This window comes from Oncorhynchus keta, chromosome 32 (assembly GCF_023373465.1).
Source record: "Oncorhynchus keta strain PuntledgeMale-10-30-2019 chromosome 32, Oket_V2, whole genome shotgun sequence".
NCBI lineage: Eukaryota > Metazoa > Chordata > Actinopteri > Salmoniformes > Salmonidae > Oncorhynchus > Oncorhynchus keta.
The window spans coordinates 9,961,652-9,984,974 of record NC_068452.1 but is presented as its reverse complement, the minus strand read 5'-3'; the positions used below and the strand labels follow the sequence as shown (position 1 = coordinate 9,984,974).

Here is a 23,323-nt window from a genome sequence, read left to right as displayed (position 1 = left end):
GTCCCCCCGTGTGGTTCTGGGATTTTTGCTCACCATTCTTGTGATCATTTTGACCCCACGGGGTGAGATCTTGCATGGAGCCCCAGATCCAGGGAGATTATCAGTGGTCTTTTATGTCTTCCATTTCCTAATAATTGCTCCCACAGTTGATTTCTTCAAACCAAGCTGCTTACCTATTGCAGATTCAGTCTTCCCAGCCGGGTGCAGGTCTACAATTTTGTTTCTGGTGTCCTTTGACAGCTCTTTGGTTTTGGCCATAGTGGAGTTTGGAGTGTGACTGTTTGAGGTTGTGGACAGGTGTCTTTTATACTGATAACAAGTTCAAACAGGTGTCATTAATACAGGTAACGAGTGGAGGACAGAGGAACCTCTTAAAGAAGAAGTTACAGGTCTGTGAGAGCCAGAAATCTTGCTCGTTTGTAGGTGACCAAATATTTATTTTCCACCATATTTTGCAAATAAATTAATTCATTTTCTCATTTTGTCTGTCATAGTTGAAGTGTATCTATGATGAAAATTACAGGCCTCTCTCATCTTTTTAAGTGGGAGAACTTGCACAATTGGTGGCTGACTAAATACTTTTTTGCCCCACTGTATAAGTGAAATAATCTGTCTGTAAACAATTGTTGGAGAAATTACTTGTGTCATTCACAAAGTAGATGTCCTAACCGACTTGCCAAAACTATAGTTTGTTAACAAGAAATTTGTGGAGTGGTTGAAAAACGAGTTTTCATGACTCCAACCTACGTGTATGTAAACTTCTGAATTCAACTGTACGTCACAGTAGTGACAAATAGTACCTGCCACCTAGAATAACAGTCAGTGTTATCAACTATTTATGTACTTATCCTCCATTGGACATGAATATTCTTCCATAGGATGGATGCTAAAGTGTATAGTCTGGCTGGGGTCATACATTTGAACAAACTCCCCTATACCAGGGATTAAATATACCGTTTTTTTGTGTGCTAAAAAAAGTGGGCTCACCCTGCAGACACACTAGACTGTTCCTGCTTTCTGTGATTCCTCAAATGGGTAAAGAAGAGAGTCATTACTACAATTCTTCAAAACTTTCCAATTGTTAATACACGCAATGTACGTAAACCTGTATACGCTTTATGCCATAATTCAGTAGAATGCAAACAGACTCCAGTACACCTCAGGTCTTCAAGGATTATTTAGCCTGATATTGGAGCTTGCTGTAATGTCTGCAACAGACAGTTTACTAGTCTAGACCACGGTTAAGTTAAGATTGTTTCTTTCTGTGGGGATATTACATCACTTGCGTCGTGAGAAGTCGTGACATGTTCTTTCTCCCACATATTGGTTCAACTGAAGAGGTTCCAAACCGCCTTGGACCTGTTTCAACTCTGCAGTGGTGATGTACAGGACAGTCCTCAGCTCTGTTTGTGTCTGTCGGTGTCCTTTCGGAAATCACATTACCCATTTAATCTCCTCCATCACCATACATTACAGATTACAGGACCACACACAGAAAGCTTTGAACCAAATGCGTCCGGTTGAATTGAATTTAGCCTGATCTGTTGGGGGTTCAGTGGGAGTTGAAGCAGGTGATCAACCTGTTTCAACTTATATTAGAGAGAAGAAAAATCGAGCTTATATTGAAGGGTTGTACATTAACCAGCTGTCACTTAGCATTTTGGGTGAGGTGTCGCTGCCACCGTAGCCATCAATCGACATATTTCACACACAGCATATGATTATAGTGGAATTTGCCTTAAACCTCAGTGACAACAGCAGTAATGTGCACATTTGATTGATTTCCAACACATGTAAATACTCATTGTACATATTCATTATGGCCCTTTAAGTTAAAGCTCCACAAGTGTTTAAACAAAGTTTACTCACAAATATTCCATTGACATTGGTTGATTAAACTGAAATTTACAACCAACTTCTATGGCTTGTTTTAAAAATAGCGATATTTTGGAGAGGATTTAATTTTCAAATAACCAAAAGTTAGAGGTTGTAATCTGAATAAAGGGAAAAAGCCATTCTTGAACATGGGGTGAGACATTCATAGTTCGGATTTAAGTATAACTTTTCTATGACTGACGACTTTAGTGAGAGGTATAATGCTTTAATATTTAATATTTTCTGCCCTCCAAATTCATATACATTATATAAATTGGTCCATTTAATTTTGCCTGCTTTGCTGTTCCAAATAAAATTGAATATTTTTTGCTCATATCATTTAGAGACCATACGCAAATAGGTCAAGTAGGATATGGCTAAAGAGTTAATCAGGGAAATTTTTCCACGAATAGACGTATTTTTCTTTCCATGGTAGCAAGATCTTATCTATTTTTGCTAACTTTCTATTAACATGTATTGTAGTGAGATCATTTCTTTCTCTCGGGAAATGTATACCGAGTGTGTCCACATCACCGTTAGACCATTTTACTGGTAATCTACACGGTAATGTAAAAGTACAAAACATTTTTGTTGATCCAATGCGTAATATCGTACAATTACCATAATTTGGTTGTAATCCAGAGAAGTTAGAACAAGTATCTAGTTCCTATATAAACCTGTGGAAGGATCCAAGTTGTGGATTCAAAAGAAAACAATCATCAGCGTACAATGACACCTTTTGTTTTGAACCTTTTGATTTGAACACCTTGATATTATTGTTGGATCTGATTTTAATAGCTAACATTTTGATGACCATAATAAATCCATATGCCTACAGTGGATAACCTTGTTTTTGTCCTCTTGACAGTTGAACTCTTTCTGAGAAATAACCATTATTTACTATTTTACAGTCAGGGTTACTGTAAAATAACTTTAACCTATTTCATAAGAGATTCTCCAAAATTGAAATATTCCAGGCATTTATATATAAATTCCAGACGTACTTTATCTAAAGCCGTTTCAAAGTAAGCTATAAATACCAGACCTGGTTTCCCAAATCTTTCATAGCGTTCTATTGTTTTTAGTACTTGTCGTATATAATCTCCACTTTATCATCCATGTAAAAAACCTGTTTGATTAGGATGAATAATATCCGACAATACCTTTTTTAATTCAATGCGCTATGCATTTTGCATTACAACTAGGGATGCACGATATATCGGTAAGCATATCGGAATCGGCCGATATTAGCTAAAATGCCAACATTGGCATCGGCCCGATGTCTAGTTTAACGCCGATGTGCAAAACCAATTTCAAAGCTGACGTGCATACCTATATAACCTAGGTAGATGACGTAATGACTCCACGACAAATATAATGCTACACATGCAACACAGCATTCCTAACCTAGCCCACAAAAGGGCTGCAGTTCAAACTCATAAAAGACACACCCTCGTCCACTTACCCTCGCCTTATGCACATCTTGGAGGGCGGTCCAAATGATTAGCCAAGCAAAGGAAGTTTGCAACGTAAGCCCCTCAGCCCTCGTTTTTAGTCGAGTTTGCAAATGTACAATTATGTTCAATCCGGGGCCTGAAACTCCCCATAATTCAACTCGCAACGATTGTACATCCACTAAGAGAAGTCAACCAAACCTTAAAAACAACATCAATGGAGAAGTCAACATACAAGTGTAAGTAAAAATGAATGTAATACGTTTAGAAATTGTGCTACTAATGCACATGACGGCACAAAAACAACTCATAAAAATAATGATGTTTCTGTTTGGTTAGCTTTTGGAAATTGTAGAAATAAAGCAATAAAGCAGATTAATTTGCTCGCTATCATACAGTAGGTGTATATTAATAATTATATAGTTAATACAAGTATACATGCAATCATACTCCCCTTAGGGCTGTCAAACAGACTTCAAACAGACCCATATGGGCCCTGGTCAAAAGTAGAGCACTTACACAGGGAATAGGGTGCCATTTGGGACACACTCCGAGCCTCCTCCTTCACCATCATTTACATTTACATTTAAGTCATTTAGCAGACGCTCTTATCCAGAGCGACTTACAAATTGGTGCATTCACCTTATGACATCCAGTGGAACAGCCACTTTACAATAGTGCATCTAAATCTTTTAAGGGGGGGGGGATTACTTTATCCTATCCTAGGTATTCCTTAAAGAGGTAGGGTTTCAGGTGTCTCCGGAAGGTGGTGATTGACTCCGCTGTCCTGGCGTCGTGAGGGAGTGTGTTCCACCATTGGGGAGCCAGAGCAGCGAACAGTTTTGACTGGGCTGAGCGGGAACTGTACTTCCTCAGTGGTAGGGAGGCGAGCAGGCCAGAGGTGGATGAACGCAGTGCCCTTGTTTGGGTGTAGGGACTGATCAGAGCCTGGAGGTACTGAGGTGCCGTTCCCCTCACAGCTCCGTAGGCAAGCACCATGGTCTTGTAGCGGATGCGAGCTTCAACTGGAAGCCAGTGGAGAGAGCGGAGGAGCGGGGTGACGTGCGAGAACTTGGGAAGGTTGAACACCAGACGGGCTGCGGCGTTCTGGATGAGTTGTAGGGGTTTAATGGCACAGGCAGGGAGCCCAGCCAACAGCGAGTTGCAGTAATCCAGACGGGAGATGACAAGTGCCTGGATTAGGACCTGCGCCGCTTCCTGTGTGAGGCAGGGTCGTACTCTGCGGATGTTGTAGAGCATGAACCTACAGGAACGGGCTACCGCCTTGATGTTAGTTGAGAACGACAGGGTGTTGTCCAGGATCACGCCAAGGTTCTTAGCGCTCTGGGAGGAGGACACAATGGAGTTGTCAACCGTGATGGCGAGATCATGGAACGGGCAGTCCTTCCCCGGGAGGAAGAGCAGCTCCGTCTTGCCGAGGTTCAGCTTGAGGTGGTGATCCGTCATCCACACTGATATGTCTGCCAGACATGCAGAGATGCGATTCACCACCTGGTCATCAGAAGGAGGAAAGGAGAAGATTAATTGTGTGTCGTCTGCATAGCAATGATAGGAGAGACCATGTGAGGTTATGACAGAGCCAAGTGACTTGGTGTATAGCGAGAATAGGAGAGGGCCTAGAACAGAGCCCTGGGGGACACCAGTGGTGAGAGCGCGTGGTGAGGAGACAGATTCTCGCCACGCCACCTGGTAGGAGCGACCTGTCAGGTAGGACGCAATCCAAGCGTGGGCCGCGCCGGAGATGCCCAACTCGGAGAGGGTGGAGAGGAGGATCTGATGGTTCACAGTATCGAAGGCAGCCGATAGGTCTAGAAGGATGAGAGCAGAGGAGAGAGAGTTAGCTTTAGCGGTGCGGAGCGCCTCCGTGATACAGAGAAGAGCAGTCTCAGTTGAATGACTAGTCTTGAAACCTGACTGATTTGGATCAAGAAGGTCATTCTGAAAGAGATAGCGGGAGAGCTGGCCAAGGACGGCACGTTCAAGAGTTTTGGAGAGAAAAGAAAGAAGGGATACTGGTCTGTAGTTGTTGACATCGGAAGGATCGAGTGTAGGTTTTTTCAGAAGGGGTGCAACTCTCGCTCTCTTGAAGACGGAAGGGACGTAGCCAGCGGTCAGGGATGAGTTGATGAGTGAGGTGAGGTAAGGGAGAAGGTCTCCGGAAATGGTCTGGAGAAGAGAGGAGGGGATAGGGTCGAGCGGGCAGGTTGTTGGGCGGCCGGCCGTCACAAGACGCAAGATTTCATCTGGACAGAGAGGGGAGAAAGAGGTCAGAGCACCGGGTAGGGCAGTGTGAGCAGAACCAGCGGTGTCGTTTGACTTAGCAAACGAGGATCGGATGTCGTCGACCTTCTTTTCAAAATGGTTGACGAAGTCATCTGCAGAGAGGGAGGAGGGGGGGGAGGAGGATTCAGGAGGGAGGAGAAGGTGGCAAAGAGCTTCCTAGGGTTAGAGGCAGATGCTTGGAATTTAGAGTGGTAGAAAGTGGCTTTAGCAGCAGAGACAGAGGAGGAAAATGTAGAGAGGAGGGAGCGAAAGGATGCCAGGTCCGCAGGGAGGCGAGTTTTCCTCCATTTCCGCTCGGCTGCCCGGAGCCCTGTTCTGTGAGCTCGCAATGAGTCGTCGAGCCACGGAGCGGGAGGGGAGGACCGAGCCGGCCTGGAAGATAGGGGACATAGAGAGTCAAAGGATGCAGAAAGGGAGGAGAGGAGGGTTGAGGAGGCAGAATCAGGAGATAGGTTGGAGAAGGTTTGAGCAGAGGGAAGAGATGATAGGATGGAAGAGGAGAGAGTAGCGGGGGAGAGAGAGCGAAGGTTGGGACGGCGCGATACCATCCGAGTAGGGGCAGTGTTGGATGAGAGCGAGAGGGAAAAGGATACAAGGTAGTGGTCGGAGACTTGGAGGGGAGTTGCAATGAGGTTAGTGGAAGAACAGCATCTAGTAAAGATGAGGTCGAGCGTATTGCCTGCCTTGTGAGTAGGGGGGGAAGGTGAGAGGGTGAGGTCAAAATCATGTTTAATGAACATCCTGAGAGTGAGACATTTTTGACATATGTAGTGATGGATAATGATGGAGAGAGGGGGGAGAGATAAATGATATTTTGTTGTCACCACCAGACCTACTGCGCTGCCTCCCTTTTCCCCTCAACTAGAAGAGAACAAGAGGAAATGTAAGAACAAGATATTGGTTGACGTGGTCATTAGGACATGCGTTCATGTAAACAACGTAACTTACCCAACTGCAGTCCTGTGTGGCTCAGTTGGTAGAGCAGGGCGCTTGCAACGCCAGGGTTGTGGGTTTGATTCCCACGGGGGACCAGTATGAAAAATGTAAATCTCAACACTGACAGTGATCCATTTTTTTCAATAACACCCTGGTGTTGCCAGCATAACCTACTCAGCCATCTTTTAAAAAAAAACATTTTTTATTATTATTTTTTTTTTACCTTCATTTAACTAGGCAAGTCAGTTAAGAACATATTCTTATTTTCAATGACGGCCTGGGAACAGTGGGTTAACTGCCTGTTCAGGGGCAGAACGACAGATTTGTACCTTGTCAGCTCGGGGGTTTGAACTCGCAACCTTCCGGTTACTAGTCCAACGCTCTAACCACTAGGCTACGCTGCCGCCCCATCTTGCAATGTAAGACACAATATTTTAATTGATTCATTATTATAGGTGGGTGTTATTAACTCGGTTCAAATACAGTACAGGTGTGTTTTTCCCCGTGTCAGTCTCAACCCCAGGGATCTTCAATCGGGCTCCCGAGTGACGCAGCGGTCTAAGGCACTGCATCTCAGTGCTTGAGGCGTCTCTACAGACACCCTGGTTTGAATCCAGGCTGCATCACAACTGGCCGTGATTGGGAGTCCCATAGGGTGGCACACAATTGGCCCAGCAGCGTCCGGGTTTGGCCGGTGTAGGCCGTTAATTGTAAATAAGAATTTGTTCTTAACTGACTTAGTTAAAAGGTTAAATAAAGATTAAATAAATACAAATATGAAAAATGTAAAGGCGCTATAGAGCGTACCATCCAAAAAGGGGGTCACTCCAATGTGGGTAAGTTGCCACATACAGGATTTTAAATTGCTAATTTGACAATTAAAATATATATACACTGCTCAAAAAAATAAAGGGAACACTAAAACAACACATCCTAGATCTGAATGAACCTAGGATGTCTGGTATGAATTTTTCTTTACATGGTTGAAGTGCTGACAACAAAATCACACAGAAATGATTAATGGAAATCAAATTTATCAACCCATGGAGGTCTGGATTTGGAGTCACACTCAAAATTAAAGTGGAAAACCACACTACAGGCTGATCCAACTTTGATGTAATGTCCTTAAAACAAGTCAAAATGAGGCTCAGTAGTGTGTGTGGCCTCCACGTGCGTGTATGACCTCCCTACAACGCCTGGGCATGCTCCCGATGAGGTGGCGGATGGTCTCCTGAGGGATCTCCTCCCAGACCTGGACTAAAGCATCCGCCAACTCCTGGACAGTCTGTGGTGCAACGTGGCATTGGTGGATGGAGCGAGACATGATGTCCCAGATGTGCTCAATTGGATTCAGGACTGGGGAACGGGCGGATCAGTCCATAGCATCAATTCCTTCCTCTTGCAGGAACTGCTGACACACTCCAGATGAGGTCTAGCAATGTCTTGCATTAGGAGGAACCCAGGGCCAACCACACCAGCATAAGGTCTCACAAGGGGTCTGAGGATCTCATCTCGGTACCTAATGGCAGTCAGGCTACCTCTGGCGAGCACATGGAGGGCTGTGCGGCCCCCCAAAGAAATGCCACCCCACACCATGACTGATCCACCGCCAAACCGGTCATGATGATGTTGCAGGCAGCAGAGCGTTCTCCACGGCGTCTCCAGACTCTGTCACGTCTGTCACATGTCCTCAGTGTGAACCTGCTTTCATCTGTGAAGAGCACAGGGCGCCAGTGGCGAATTTGCCAAACTTGGTGTTCTCTGGCAAATGCCAAACGTCCTACACGGTCTTGGGCTGTAAGCACAACCCCCACCTGTGGACGTCGGGCCCTCATACCACCCTCATTGAGCCTGTTTCTAACCGTTTGAGCAGACACATGCACATTTGTGGCCTGCTGGAGGTCATTTTGCAGGGCTCTGGCAGTGCTCCTCCTGCTCTTCCTTGCACAAAGGCGGAGGTAGCAGTCCTGCTGCTGGGTTGTTGCCCTCCTACGGCCTCCTCCACGTCTACTGATGTACTGGCCTGTCTCCTGGTAGCGCCTCCATGCTCTGGACACTACGCTGACAGACATAGCAAACCTTCTTGTCACAGCTCGCATTGATGTGCCATCCTGGATGAGCTGCACTACCTGAGCCTCTTGTGTGGGTTGTAGACTCCGTCTCATGCTACAACTGGAGTGAAAGCACCGCGAGCATTCAAAAAAGTGACCAAAACATCAGCCAGGAAGCATAGGAACTGAGAAGTGGTCTGTGGTCCCCACCTGCAGAACCACTCCTTTATTGGAGGTGTCTTGCTAATTGCCTATAATTTCCACCTGTTGTCTATTCCATTTGCACAACAGCATGTGAAATTTATTGTCAATCAGTGTTGCTTCCTAAGTGGACAGTTTGATTTCACAGAAGTGTGATTGACTTGGAGTTACATTGTGTTGTTTAAGTGTTCCCTTTATTTTTTGAGCAGGGTATAAAACTGCTCCAGCCAGAGACAACAATACATGCATAAAAATGATCGAAGATAACCTTGATAAAGCTGAAAAGCATATTTTCATTGTGTGTAACAGGATGGCAGGCTGGCAAGGTTGACACTAATTGCAATTGAGAAAAACAACAACATAAATAGTATGGTTTGGGTGGGATGACTTTCCAGGGATTAGACACCATATGTTCCTTGCAAGAATGCCTTGTAAGATTTGTGTAATCCTCCAAACGTTGTTTACTTTGTGAAACAGAGATGGTTGACTTACCAGAGAAACCTTCGAATAAATAACAGCCTTAATCTTAACAAAGAGGCCTCCTTCATCTGCACATACTGGAAGAAAAAAAACACATGAGAATCGCTTAAAAACATATTGAAAACAAAACATTGAAAAACGACAATCAAAAGGAATGTACATAACACTATTGTAGATCTACATAAAAATCATATAATACACATTTACTCATTAAGATCCATGAGTGACACCAAGCCGGGAGCCGGGGGAGTTGAATTGTCTTCAAGCTCATCCCTTCACAGTACTGCGTTTACATTTTTGTTGCCTCTTCAACACTCCCTGCTGTTTTAGCTAATGACTGAAATAAGATTCCTTTCAAGATAAGCAGCCGCATTAAATTGAAAATTGGAGCAAATAGACTTGGTGCTCTTGTACTGCTTGCCGTGTGGTAGCAGAGAGAACAATCTATGGGTGACTGGAGTATTTGACAATTTATTGGGCATTTCTCTGACACCGCCTAGTATATAGTTCCCAGATGGCAGGAAGCTTGGCCCCACGCTGCACACGCACTACCCTCTGTAGCGCCTTACAGTCGGATGCCAAGCAGTTGCCATACAAGCCGTTATGCAACCGGTCAGGACGCTCTCGATGGGTGCCGGTGTAGAACTGTTTGAGGATCTGGGGACCTATGCCAAATCTTTTCAGTCTCCCGAGGGGGAAAAGGTGTTGTCGTACCCTCTTCACGACTTTCTTGGTTTGTTTAGACCATGATAGATTGTTGGTGATGTGGACACCAAGGAACGTGAAACTCATGACCCGCTCCACTACAGCTCTGTCAATGTGAATGGTGGCGTGTTCCTGCCTCCTTTTCCTGTAGTTCATGATCAAATCCTTTGTCTTGTACACGTTGAGGGAGAGGTTGTTGTCCTGGCACCACAATGCCAGGTCTCTGACCTCGTCTCTATAGGCTGCATCATTGTTGTCGGTCACTGTTGTGTCAACAGCAAACTTAATGTTGGTGTTAGAGTCGTGCTTGGCCACGCAGTCGTGGGTGAACAGGGAGTACAGAAGGGGACTAAGCACGCACCACTGAGGGGCTCCCGTGGTGAGGATCAGCTTGGCAGATGTGATGTTGCCTACCCTTACCAACGGGGACGGCCCGTCAGGAAGTCCAGGATCCAGTTGCAGAGGGAGGTGTTTAGTCCCAGGGAGGTGTTTAGTCCCATGGTCCTTAGCTTAGTGATAAGCTTTGTGGACACTATGATGTTGAACGCTGAGCTGTAGTCAATAAACAGCATTCTCAAATAGGTCTTCCTATTGTCCAGGTGGGAAAGGGCAGTGTGGAGTGCCGTTGAGATTGCGTCATCTGTGGATTTGTTGGGGCGGTATGCGAATTGGAGTGGGTCTAGGGTTTCCAGGACGATGGTGTTGATGTGAGCTGTGACCAGCCTTTCAAAGCACTTCATGGCTACCGACGTGAGATCTACGGGGTGGTAGTGATTTAGGCAGGTTATCTTTGCTTTAATGGGCACAGGGACTATGGTGATCTGCTTGAAACATGTAGGTATTTGGACTTGGTCAGAAAGAGGTTGAAAATGTCAGTGAAGACACTTGCCAGTTGGTCCGCGCATGCTCTGATTACACGTCCTGGTAATTCGTCTGGCCGCGCTGCCTTGTGAATGTTGACCTGTTTAAAGGTCTTGCTCACATCGGCTACGGAGAGTGTGATCACACAGTCTTCCGGAACAGCTGGTGCTCTCATGTATGCTTCTGTGTTGCTTTCCTCAAAGCGAGCATAAAAGGCATTTAGCTTGTCTGGCTTGTGTCACTGGGCGGCTCGGTGGGTTTCCCTTTGTAGTTCGTAATAGTTTTCAAGACCTGCCACATCCGACGAGCATCGGAGCCGATGTAGTATGATTCAAACTTAGTCTTGTATTGACACTTTGCCTGTTTGATGGTTCATCTGAAGACATAGCGGGATTTCTTATAAGTGTCTGGATTAGTGTCCCGCTCCTTGAAAGCGGCAGCTCTAGCCTTTAGCTCAGTGCACTTATTGATGAAGCAGGTGACTGAGGTGGTATACTACTCAATATCATTGGATGAATCCCAGAACACATTCCAGTCTGCGCTAGCAAATTAGTCCTGTAGCATAGCATCCTCGTCATCTGACCACTTCCGTATTGAGGGAGTCACTTGTTCTTTCTGGTTTAGTTTTTGCTTGTAAGCAGGAATCTGGAGAATACAATTATGGTCAGATTTGCCAAATGGAGGGTGAGGGAGAGCTTTGTATGTGTCTCTGTGTGTAGAGTAAAGGTGGTTAAAAAAATGTTTCCCTCTGGTTGCACGTGACAGGCTGGTAGAAATGAGGTAAGATGGATTTAATTTTTCCTGCATTAAAGTCCCATGCCACTAGGAGCGCCACTTCTGGATGTGCATTTTCTTGTTTGCTTTTGGCCTTATACAGCTCATTGAGTGTGGTCTTAGTGCCAGCATCGGTTTGTGGTGGAAAATAGACAGCTACCAAAAGTATAGATGAAAACTCTTGGTAGATAGTGTGGTTTACAGCTTATCAAGAGGTACTCTACCTTAGGCGAGCAATACCTCAAGATTTCTTTAATATTAGACATTAGACACCAGTTGTTATTTACTAAGACACACACCCCAGCCCTTGTTTTACCAGACGTAGCTGTTCTGTCCTGCCGATGCATATATTCCGTGTCATCGTTCATCCACGACTAAGGGGGAAACATACGACATTACAGTTTTTAATGCTCCATCGGTAGGACAGTCTCGAATGGAGATCATCCAGTTTATTCTCCAGTGATTGCACATTGTCCAATAAATTACCAATATTAACAGAAAACTCGCTCATTGACTGTTCCTGGGACTACCTGAAATAGGGAGGGACTACCTGGACTTGTTCAATAAGAAACGCACATTTTCGTTTTCTCGTAGATAAAAAAAAACTGTTTTATCGTATCCTGATAAACAAGTCAATGTTGTCCCAGGCAAGGCCTTGGCCCACATTAATGAGCGCTACTTTACATACAGCAATGGTAATCGGGGAGAGGCGTTGACGTGGTCCTGGTGGATGGTTGGCCCTCGGACCACGTGGAGGAAGCTTTAAGGCTTGCCTGGGAGTCAGGTGTCAATGTGTTCCTGGGAGTCGTCAAGGGGCTGGACGACTGCGAGAGACCGGACATGCCAGAGGCTGACTTTCAGGACAATGTAAAGATGTCAAAATGGGCTCTGAAAGAGGAACGAATGGGTCACAGGCTCTGTTCCAATACTTTTACAACTTCCTAAACCTTTTTGAGGTTGCCACCTCCGTGTTCTCCTTTATCCTCCTTTGTATTTTTTCACATCCACAGGTGGTGTCGCCCCGGCGTCTTCTCCCTGCCCGTTGTCAGTTGGTTATCCTTAAGTCTCCACCGCGCTGCCCCTAGTGGAATGCGTGTTCCACACCTTGCCTGGTGAGCAGCCACACCTGCCTCAATGCCCACAACCTCATCTCCTATTGGATGACTCCAGCAGTATGGGCACCGCCCACTTCGACACCCTACTCAAGTTTGTCACCAATGTTACGTCAACGTCCGACATCTACCATGGACACACGTGTGGCGTTAGTGCAGTATACATATGAGCAGAGGTTGGAGATAGGCCTTGGGGCATATGGTGGAAAGGAGGAGCTGTTGGACACCATTTTGGGGATAAGCTACTGGAGCGGGGGGACCAGCACAGGGGTTGCCATTGCGTTCATCACATGGGAAGTTTCCAGACAATTGAACGGGAGTAAGCAGAAGGTCATGGTAGTTATCACTGACGGTGTTCATATGACAACGTCAGGTCCCCTGCTCTGGCCACTCAACAGTTAGGTAAGCAAGGTGGGGAGGGAAGGACAAGAGGGGATTGGCTAAGAGGGAACAATGGGGGGTGGAAAATAATTGTAGCAGGGCAGAGACCCTATTTGATGACTTGGAAAATACACCTCTCCTTCATTTTTAAGGTCCCATTTGGGTGACTTGAGTGAATGAAAGCAAGGTTTCACTTTCCACATTATTGCTTTCATCTATTTAAATCAGGTCAGGGACTACCTTGACGGAGAATGGATTCATTTGAATGGAAGTACTTGAATGGAGAAAGAAACTGATATATGGTGTGTGTGTGTATTGTGTGTGTGAACAGGTGTAATTGCCTACTCCATTGGTTTTGCTTGTGCTTCCCAGGAGCAGCTAGAAGGCATAGCCAGCGAGCCAGTCAAGGAGCACTTGTTCTTCATGGAGGACTATGATGACCTCAATAAGCTGGTGCCCAATATCGTACACAACATCTGTTAAGAGTTCAACTCACAGCCTCAACACTGAACCCTTAAATAGAACACACAAAAACTAGTCAGCTGAGTGCCTCTGACCATAATATCAGGTAGCATTTTCTGGTCATCTTCTAACGACTCTACATGTTAATTTGCTTAGAAAACAGGCACTGCTCCCTATGACATACCCCACGGCAAAAGTAATTGATGGAACGGCCCCTAATGCGCTCGGCTGAGCATCGTTCTGGTGTGTGTGGTCTCTTACACGCTGGGAGAAGTGGGGCGGCAGGGTAGCCTAGCGGTTAGAGCATTGGACTAGTAACCGGAAGGTTGCAAGTTCAAATCCCCGAGCTGACAAGGTACAAATCTGTCGTTCTGCCCCTGAACAGGCAGTTAACCCACTGTTCCTAAGCAGTCATTGAAAATAAGAATTTGTTCTTAACTGACTTGCCTAGTTAAATGAAGGTAACATTTTTAAAAAAGTACTACATTGTCAACAAATGATACTTATTATACCATTTTATGTATTTAGATTTATTTATAAAATACTGTATGTTTAAAAAAATATTGTTAGGACTTTTGCAAGCTATAAACATTGCAATTAATATGTAATATGGGGTACTTAAAATATGAATCAAATACAAATATATTTTCCTATAGGTAGGTATACACTTGAATGGATAATGTTGAACCAATGAAATGCATTATTCTAAAGGTGGGAAACAAATACTACATTACCAGTATGATATACAACATATTCCTTTATTGTTGTTATTGATAAATCTGTCAATCTCCCATCTGAGAAAAAAATACAATACATCATGAAAAAAGAATAAACTATAATGACAATAATTATATGTACTGTATGTACAGTCCAATTAACATATTTATCAAATTCACATCTTAAAAGAATTCTCTATACAACTGGAGGTTAAAAGGGGAATTACTTTTGATTTACAATTGGCAAACTTGGTTTCGCCCAGGACTAGTTTATTTTCCCATTGGTTATTAATAGGTTCTTGGTTTCGTGTGATCTCTTCTCATTCACTTTGTATTGCTCGTAAGCAACACCCCCTGCTGCTCAGAATGGACAAGTGAATTTGACGCATATATGAGTCACTATTTAGACTAGAGCATTCTGCTTTAACACTGCCTATAACAACACGATAATTCTTTGTTCAAATCCTAGTTCTTGTCCGACTCCTGGTTCTGGAGGACCACTGTTTGCTTGGTTATTATCATTATTCCAATTGACGACAGTATGCAGTCATTATAGACACACTAACAGTCTCAAATGACAGCTCAATCAAACTGATTTGGAGAAGACTAGTATTTAAAGTTGTTCTCTACGACCAAAAACACTAGCCTATGGTCAGCCCTCATTATTCTGTCATGGACATACCCATTAAAAGACATGAAATGAGAGCCAACCTGCTGAAATATGGTTCTTCCACATTGTGAGCAGCAGGGGGCCCTATACCAATTCCTCTTTTGTTCAACTACTCAGTGTTGTGATGAGACTACTGTACGTTTACCACGACAAGGGCACCATACATACTGACTCCATTTCACATCACCATGTTTAGCCACTCAATATACTGTGTTAATAAATATTTTTTTTTATACTTTAAAACTGTACACGTTTTTGTTCTCTCCCTTACATTGTCTAAAATTACCTGACACCAAAGTAAATAAAAAAAGATCTTTGTACAACGCGAGCACACCAAATTCCCCACGGATTTTTGATCCATCCTCGTCATTCAACAGTCCTTATTTTAGACCAAAGCGTTTGGTAGATAGCGAAATCCTAATCTCTCACTGTTCAACTGCAGATGAGACAACTTGGAGAATAAATGACAAAATCTGTCTTGTTTTGTAGTGCTCACAACCAAAGGCATAACTTTTGATAAGACCGGCAAATCTCCAACCATTGAACTACAAAAACAACAAAGTACACAAATCCCCCAAGGAATAACTTTTAAATGTTCAAGTAAAACAGAAAATATTCTTTAAAAAAATATCTACCTGTATTTAACAAGGATTTACCTTTTTTTCACCAACCATGTATAGTAAATAAAAAAAAACTAGTAATTGCTCAAAATAATTAGACAAAATTCTATTTTCAAACAGTTATTACATAAAGCATTTACCCTGCTTTTTGACCAGTGCTGGTCATATCACCTAAACACAGTTGAGTACTAAGAGACCTCAGTTCTGCAGTCAAAATGGGAGCCAAGGGGCTAACTCAGCACAGTGGCAAGCAGGATATCTATGCAGAATCTACCGTAGCAGTCATAGCTAACTTGGCATTAGCATTAACTTAGCATTAGCAAAAGAGCTAACTTAGCATTATAAGCTGAAAGAGCCAATTTAGCAGTTGCAGGAAACTTCACATCTGCAGGCTCTCTGTGAAGCATCTTGTCATTGTAAGACAATACTTGGTTGATTATTTTGGCTTAAATGACAGAGGCATATAAATACACAGCTCAAATGAAAAAAAAACAACAATCAAATTAATAATTGTTTCACTGCAAACCATTTTCAGTGCAGTTTGTCTGGTTCAACTATAAATGCATGATAAAGCAGCATGTATTCAAATTAGGTCAAACCACAACATTGATCAATCAATTCTGTTAAATTGTGAAACAAAGTTTGAGAAATTGATCTACTGCTAGCAAATTGTCACAGGACAGTTCTTGTTAAGAGTTAACGCTTCTACTTATATTGCTACAGTATATTACAATGTTGTTGTCCTATTTACGTAAAGAATGGAACATCCAAACACCAAATAGGCACTCCTTGTACCTAGGAGAACTGAAGCATAAAAGCATTTACAATTTAATTGGAAACTAAATAAAGTTTAAGAAAGGTGGTGGCCTGGCTAAGTCAGTGTTTTGGCTGTGTACAGGCAATTTAGATCTGGACACTGATTCAACAGTGAAGCAAAGCAAGCTGGAATACAAGGGTGGCTTCTCACGTAGGTGACAGATTCATATGGGCTAATATGTAGGAATTTTGTTAGCAAAGTTTCATTAAACAATTCAATTATTTTCATGGGGTTGGCTTTTCAAGATAATGCAAAACAAGTATGTGGACAATAGGCACTACTTAAAAAGCTACATTTGTACTTGTGAGATGAAATAATGGAGTAATTTCCAATTTGTTGTGATTACATACAAAACCACATGGACATATACAAAAGGCTATAATAAATCACACATCAAGGAAATGCAGGCTCATGGCCTTTACTTCAACTTCAAACTGACTTTCAGGTTACTTTAAACTTCTTTTCAATGTTTCTTTTTTAGGGGGACTCCAGTTCTGCACACTACTGTGGATTGGAGGGCATTGTGGATCCCAACTCCATCGTTCAATAATTGAAACAGTACTGTGACATTGACCACTAGCCATACATATGCTGTGTACATCCGATGAAAATAATTATTTTCAAACTTTAGTTTTATGGATCAAATGGAATAGACAATGTCCAGTGCTATGTTGGACAATAAATTAGAACTTGTTGTTGAACGCCCTGCCCACTCCTACACTGCACACAAACTGTAAAATCTCCTACGTTGCACACAAACTGTAAAATAACGTTGTTTGCAAGACTGACGAAAAAGGCACATTTTCATGAAATCTTTGAAAATTACGACATTGAAGACACAGGCAGTCTTTAGGGGTGGGGTGGGGGTGCAGAATTACGAGTCTTGTGTTTCTGTTAGTTAGGAAACAAATGCAATGTTTCTAAATGAGAGTACAGGTCTTGAGAATTTCCTGGATATCCACTTGGTCTTTGACCACTGGTCTCCTCCTGGTTTGGCTGTAGCACCCAGGCCCGCCCGGGTTAGCTGGGGAGTGTGTGTGTAGGACAGGAAGTATACGGTGGAAGGATAGTAGCCGCCTTCTCTCAAAACGTTCACCCCTTTCAGCCTTCAAACCATCAGGTGTCTAACCTTCAGTCTAGACTGCCACTGGTTGAGACTCAGACACCAGTGGCTAGTTACCCATTCACCTCACTACATTTCCTTCCACACTGCCTTTGAGTTGGGCTCAAACTTCCATCTCTCCCTTCAGTTACACCACACCTAATCCCCTTTTTTATGGTCCTTCGAGCCGGACGCAGCTGTTAGCCATTGGGATTTGCAGTCATACAAAGACCTTGGCAAGCGCGTCGGCCCCGGCGCTGCCGATGTAGCACTTGGTGGGGTGGAACGCCACGTCGTGGATGGCCTCGTCCGACTTCTTGCGGTGCGCTGTGAACTCCTGGATGCACGTCTTGCTCTCCATGTTCCACAGGCGGATGGAGCAGTCGTGGCCTAACATCGTGGAAGATGGCGAGAATAAAAATATAAAGAAATAGGGAGGTAGAGTGAGAGGGAGACAGAAAGATAGAGATGTTACAATTATACAACTGCCTTTTAGTGAAAGTTTCCACAAGAAAGATCCAAGGGGGCTTCCGTTTCTGTACTCAGATATTATATTTGCCACACTGTCAGTTTGTATCTCCAGTTATGCAAGGAACAATATTGCTGTAATTACATGAAACGCTAACCAACAAAACACGAGTACTTCTCTGTTTCCAGATAAATACTTACTGCCAGACATCAGGTACAAGCCATTGGGATCCACAGCTAAACTGGTGACTGCGTCCAGGTGGGCTACCATGGAGTGAATACATTTCCCTGTAATAGGAACCCAGAATGAGTACAAAATCAATGTCCTCAATGTTGTATTCATACCAACTGTTATAAGTACACTTTACACTGTGACAAAATGTGTTTGTCTTACTATGTGTACATTTCATTTTCATTCTAGCTGGAATGTTGGTTCAAACTGGCCGCTGTCTATCTCACCTGTGTTGTTGTCGAAGAACTGGATGTGTCGGTCCTCCTGGGCCGTGATGGTGATGGGCAGAGTGGGGTGACTCAGCACCTTGTTGATCTTGCACGGGGCTTCTGTGTGTGTGAAAAGACAGGAAACTCAACTGAACATTGCCGATGAGCCCTTATCATTTACATGTAGTCATTTGTCAGAACAACAGGATAAATGGGAGTTATAACTCGAGACAAAATGATTCAAAAGTAGAGAGTTGAACATCCACAGAGCTATAATATAATTGGTGGGTACTAGGGTTATATTGCAGACTGTGCTGATATACCAGCTGCTCTGCCCTGTTGCTAATAAAACAAATAAATATGCTAAGGAAACTTTCTGAAGCGAGTACACCAACAAAATAAGAGTATGACTTTTAATGCATAAACATAAAACATTTATGTTGTGACAAGAGGGTTAAAGGGAGTTGACAGGGAGAATGCAAGAAAATAGGTAGTGAGCGCATATTGCACTTAAATACTCTCTTTCGAGTTACAAATCCATATAGTCACTGTGTAGAAATGGTCCTGCTGTGGCTCAGTTGGTAGAGCATGGTGCTTGTAACGCCAGGGTAGTGGGTTCGATTCCCGGGACCACCCATACGTAGAATGTATGCACACATGACTGTAAGTCGCTTTGGATAAAAGCGTCAGCTAAATGGCATATATTATATTATTATTATTATTATTATTATTATTATAAATGGCAGCGGAATTTACCGGGCTCTCCAGTCTGGTCCAGCTTGAGGATCAGCTGCCGCGTCTCCATGTTGAAGAGTCCGATCTCCCCCGTGCTGAACGACGTCACCATGTGGGCCGACTCACTGCACACCAGGTCCACTGACGTGGGGACGCCCAGTTCTGAAACAGACAGAGTGGAAAAGGTTACGAGCTAATCCGAGAGCAGTGGTTCTGCTGTAGGGGGCAGGATTTGCTTGTGGTGACCACGGTCCTAGGTCAGACCTTCTTTTGCATTGAGTAACTCTTTATGGAGCTAATTCTTGATCAGTTTTACCTCTGAATCCCATAAAGGTAGAGGTGGAGAGGTTAGGGTTTGGCTGTGGGGACCTGGTTTGTCCTAGGTCAGACCTCTTTTTGGGGCAGGTAGTGTTCTGAATTGACTCGGAGGTTCCCAAACTTTATTGACCCACGACCCCATATTGATATCAAAAATGTTTTGCGACCCCCACCATGTAAAAAGAGTTATGCAATCAATGTCCAATGCTTACATAAAAAAATGGGGACTATGACAGTCTAATTACAAATCAGTCACACTATTTTTGACAGTATTTCAATATGAAGACAGTATGGTAACTGAAATGCATCAGAAAGGTATTGGGAAGTTCAGAAGACCATCAAGCAATAATGTTGTATGATCTTCTGTGTAGAAAGGTCTCTGACCTCCCTATAGGCTGTCTCATCGTTGTCGGTGATTTAGGCCTACCACTGTTGTGTCTTCGGCAAATGATGGTGTTGGAGTCGTGCTTGGCCATGCAGTCATGACTGAACAGGGAGTACAGGAGGGGACTGAGACGCACCACTGGGGTGTTGAGGATCAGCGTGGAGGATGTGTTGTTACCTACCCTTACCACCTGGGGGCAACCCGTCAGGAAGTCCAGGATCTAGTTGCAGAGGGGGGTGTATAGTCCCAGGGTCCTTTAGCTTAGTGATGAACTTTAAGTGCATTATGGTGTTGAACTGTAGTCAATGAATAGCATTCTCACATAGATGTTCCTTTTGTCCAGGTGTGAAAGGGCAGTGGAGGGCAATAGAGATTGCATCATCTGTGGATCTGTTGGGGCGGTATGCAAATTGGAGAGAGTCTAGGGATAATGGTGTTGATGTGAGCAGTCTTTCAAAGCACTTCATGGCTACAGACGTGAGTGCTACAGGTCGGTCGTCATTTAGGCAGGTTACCTTAGTGTTCTTGGGCACAGGGACTATGGTGGTCTGCATGTAACATGTTGGTTTTACAGACTCAGTCAGGGAGAGGTTGAAAATGTTATTGAAGACATTTGCTGTTGGTCAGCGCATGCTCGGAGTCCTGGAAATCCGTCTGGACCTGCGGCCTTGTGAATGCTGACCTGTTTAAAGGTCTTACATCGGCTACGGTGTGCGTGATCACACAGTCGTCCAGAACAGCTGATGCTCTCATGCATGTTTCAATGTTACTTTCCTCGAAGCAAGAGTAGAAGTAATTTAGCTTGTCTGGTAGGCTCGTGTCATTGGGCAGTTCGCGGCTGTGCTTCCGTTTGTAGTCTGTAATAGTTTGCACACCCTGCCACATCCGACAAGTGTCGGAGCCGGTGTAGTATGATTCGATCTTAGTCCTGCATTGACGCTTTGCCTGTTTGATGGTTCGTCAGGAGGGCATAGCGGGAGTTCTTATAAACTTCCGGGTTAGAGTCCCGCTGCTCTACCACTTAACTCATTGCAAATGTTGCCTGTAAGCTACGGCTTCTGGTTGGGGTTTGTACGTACAGTCACTGTGGGGACGACGACATCTATGCACTGATTGATGAAGCCAGTGACTGATGTGGTGTACTCCTCAATGCCATCGGAAGAATCCCGGAACATATTCCAGTCTGTGCTGGCAAAACAGTCCTGTAGCTTAGCATCTGCTTCATCTGACCACTTTCTTACAGACCGGGTCACGGGTGCTTCCTGCTTTAGTTTTTGCTTGTAAGCATGAATCAGAAGGATAGAATTATGGTCATATGTGTCAATAGGAGGGCGAGGGAGAGCTTTGTACGCATCTCTTAGTGTGGAGTAAAGGTGGTCTAGAGTTTTTCCCCCTCTGGTTGTACATTTAACATGCTGATAGAAATTAGGTAAAATGGATTTAAGTTTCCCTGCATTAAAGTCCCCGGCCACTAGGAGTGCCGCCTCTGAATGAGCATTTTCCTGTTTGCTTATGGCCGTATGCAGCTCAATGAGTGCGGTCTTAGTGCCAGCATCGGTTTGTGGTGCTAAATAGACAGCTACGAAGAATATAGGTGTAAACTCTCTTGGTAGATAGTGTGGTCTACAGCTTATCATGAGATACTCTACCTCAGGCTCGCAAAACCTTGCGATATCATGCATCAGCTGTTGTTTACAAATATACATAGACCGCCACCCCTTGTCTTACCAGAGGCTGCTGTTCTATCCTGCCGATACACTGTATAACCCGCCAGCTATATGTTATTAATTTCGTTGTTCAGCCACGACTCGATGAAACATAAGATATTACAGTTTTTAATGTCCCGTTGGTAGGATATACGTGCTTGTAGTTCATCCTCTTTATTATCTGGCCAATAGTACTTATGGCAAAGTCAGATTAGCTACTCGTCGCCGGATCCTTACAAGGCACCCCGATCTGCTTCTGTGATATCTCCGTCTCTTTCTCCTGTGAATGACGGGGATGAGGGCCTTGTCGGGTGTCTGGAGTAAATCCCTCTCGTCCGACTCATTCAAGAAAAATGATTTGTCCAGTTCAAGGTGAGTAATCATTCTGTTCTGATGTCCAGAAGCTCTTTCCAGTCAGTAGCAGCAACATTGGGTACAAAATAAGTTACCAACAATGTGAAATATATATATTTTTTAAATAGCACGGCTGGTTAAGAGCCCATAAAACGGCAGCCATCCCCTCCGGTGCCATCTTCATCATGGTGTCGCGACCCCTAGTTTGGGAAACCCTGGAGTAACTATGGGGCAGATTGTAGGTCATTGTATAGCGTGAAATGACAAATATATTTTATGAGCTGATCCTAGAGCAGTGGTTATGTGGGACAGTCCGTGTAAGAGGGTAAATTTGGTGTTTTGTAAGCTGATCCTAGAGCAGACGTTGTGGAACATTAAGTAAAATATGTGTGAGGCATCTGTTTTATGAACGGATCTTAGTGCAGTGTTTGTGTGGGACAGCCAATGTAAGTCTATTGGGGGATCATGTCGTCGATCTGATCTGCGTTCAGCACCTCACCTCCTTTCTCGTTGAAGATGGCGAGTGCGGGGGAGGTGTTGGCAGCGTTCCACAGGCGCACAGTGCCGTCCCCGGAGCAGGAGAGCAGGCGCTGGTGGGCCGAGCTGTAGACCACACCCCACACTGAGTCAGTGTGACCCAACAGCGCACCCCGCAGCACCGAGGGCTCTATTGCAGGAAAGAGAGAGGGAGAGTTAAGAGAGAGAAGGAAGGAGAGTTATGAAGAGGAAGAGGTGGGGAGAGTTAAAAGGAGGGAGGGGAAAAGGAGAGGGAATGGTAGAGAACGAAAGATCATGTGGAGACAGGAAAAAAAGAGTGAAAGAGGAGGATGAAAGGAATGTCAGTGAAAGGGAAAATAGAAGTGGAGAGAGGAAGAGTAAAGTGATGAGAACAGTGAAGAAATGAAGAGATGAAGAGAATATGAAAAAAAGAGAAAGAAGAGAGATGTACTAATAATCAGGGGTGTAGCTAAGGCAACTGGGGGAATACCATATGAGTCATAGGGGTCAATATTGGGGTTAGGGGTGTTCCAGCTCTGAATGGTTCCATCCACCCCCCCACTGAAGCACTGCTCTCCTGTGGAGCTCATGGTCACACACAACACCGCACCCCTACAGAAGACAGGAAAACTCATCTCATTATTAACTTCAACTTGTTTTGGGAAGACAAAACACAACACCGCACTCCTACAGAAGAAAGTGGCAATACCTGTTACTACAAAATTCAACACTTGTTTTTTTTTGTCATTGCACTTTAGTAGTGTTTTACTTATGCAAAGATACAAAGTATGTGAATATGTACATTTGATGGTTTGTATGGAATACATTTGATAGAACAAATTATTAATGTATACAAGAGTATCAGTCCAGCTGTCCAGTTATTAAAAAGGTTGGGTT

At 44.0% G+C, this 23,323-nt stretch overlaps 1 protein-coding gene across 3 annotated transcripts in view; it reads right to left on the bottom strand.

Annotated features, from left to right (window-relative positions):
- Window positions 1-14,335: 14,335 nt before the first annotated feature.
- LOC118365031 (striatin-like) overlaps window positions 14,336-23,323 on the bottom strand; it is a 93,780-nt gene continuing 84,792 nt past the window's right edge. For all 3 annotated transcript variants that reach the window (XM_035746927.2, XM_035746926.2, XM_052490651.1), the window contains 6 exons: window positions 22,917-23,038; window positions 22,428-22,595; window positions 19,187-19,327; window positions 18,449-18,550; window positions 18,191-18,277; window positions 14,336-17,911 (listed from right to left, as the gene is read on the bottom strand). In XM_035746927.2, the coding sequence (XP_035602820.1) occupies window positions 17,742-17,911; window positions 18,191-18,277; window positions 18,449-18,550; window positions 19,187-19,327; window positions 22,428-22,595; window positions 22,917-23,038 (790 nt within the window). In that variant the 3' untranslated portion in view covers window positions 14,336-17,741. The remainder of the gene's footprint in view (window positions 17,912-18,190; window positions 18,278-18,448; window positions 18,551-19,186; window positions 19,328-22,427; window positions 22,596-22,916; window positions 23,039-23,323) is intronic.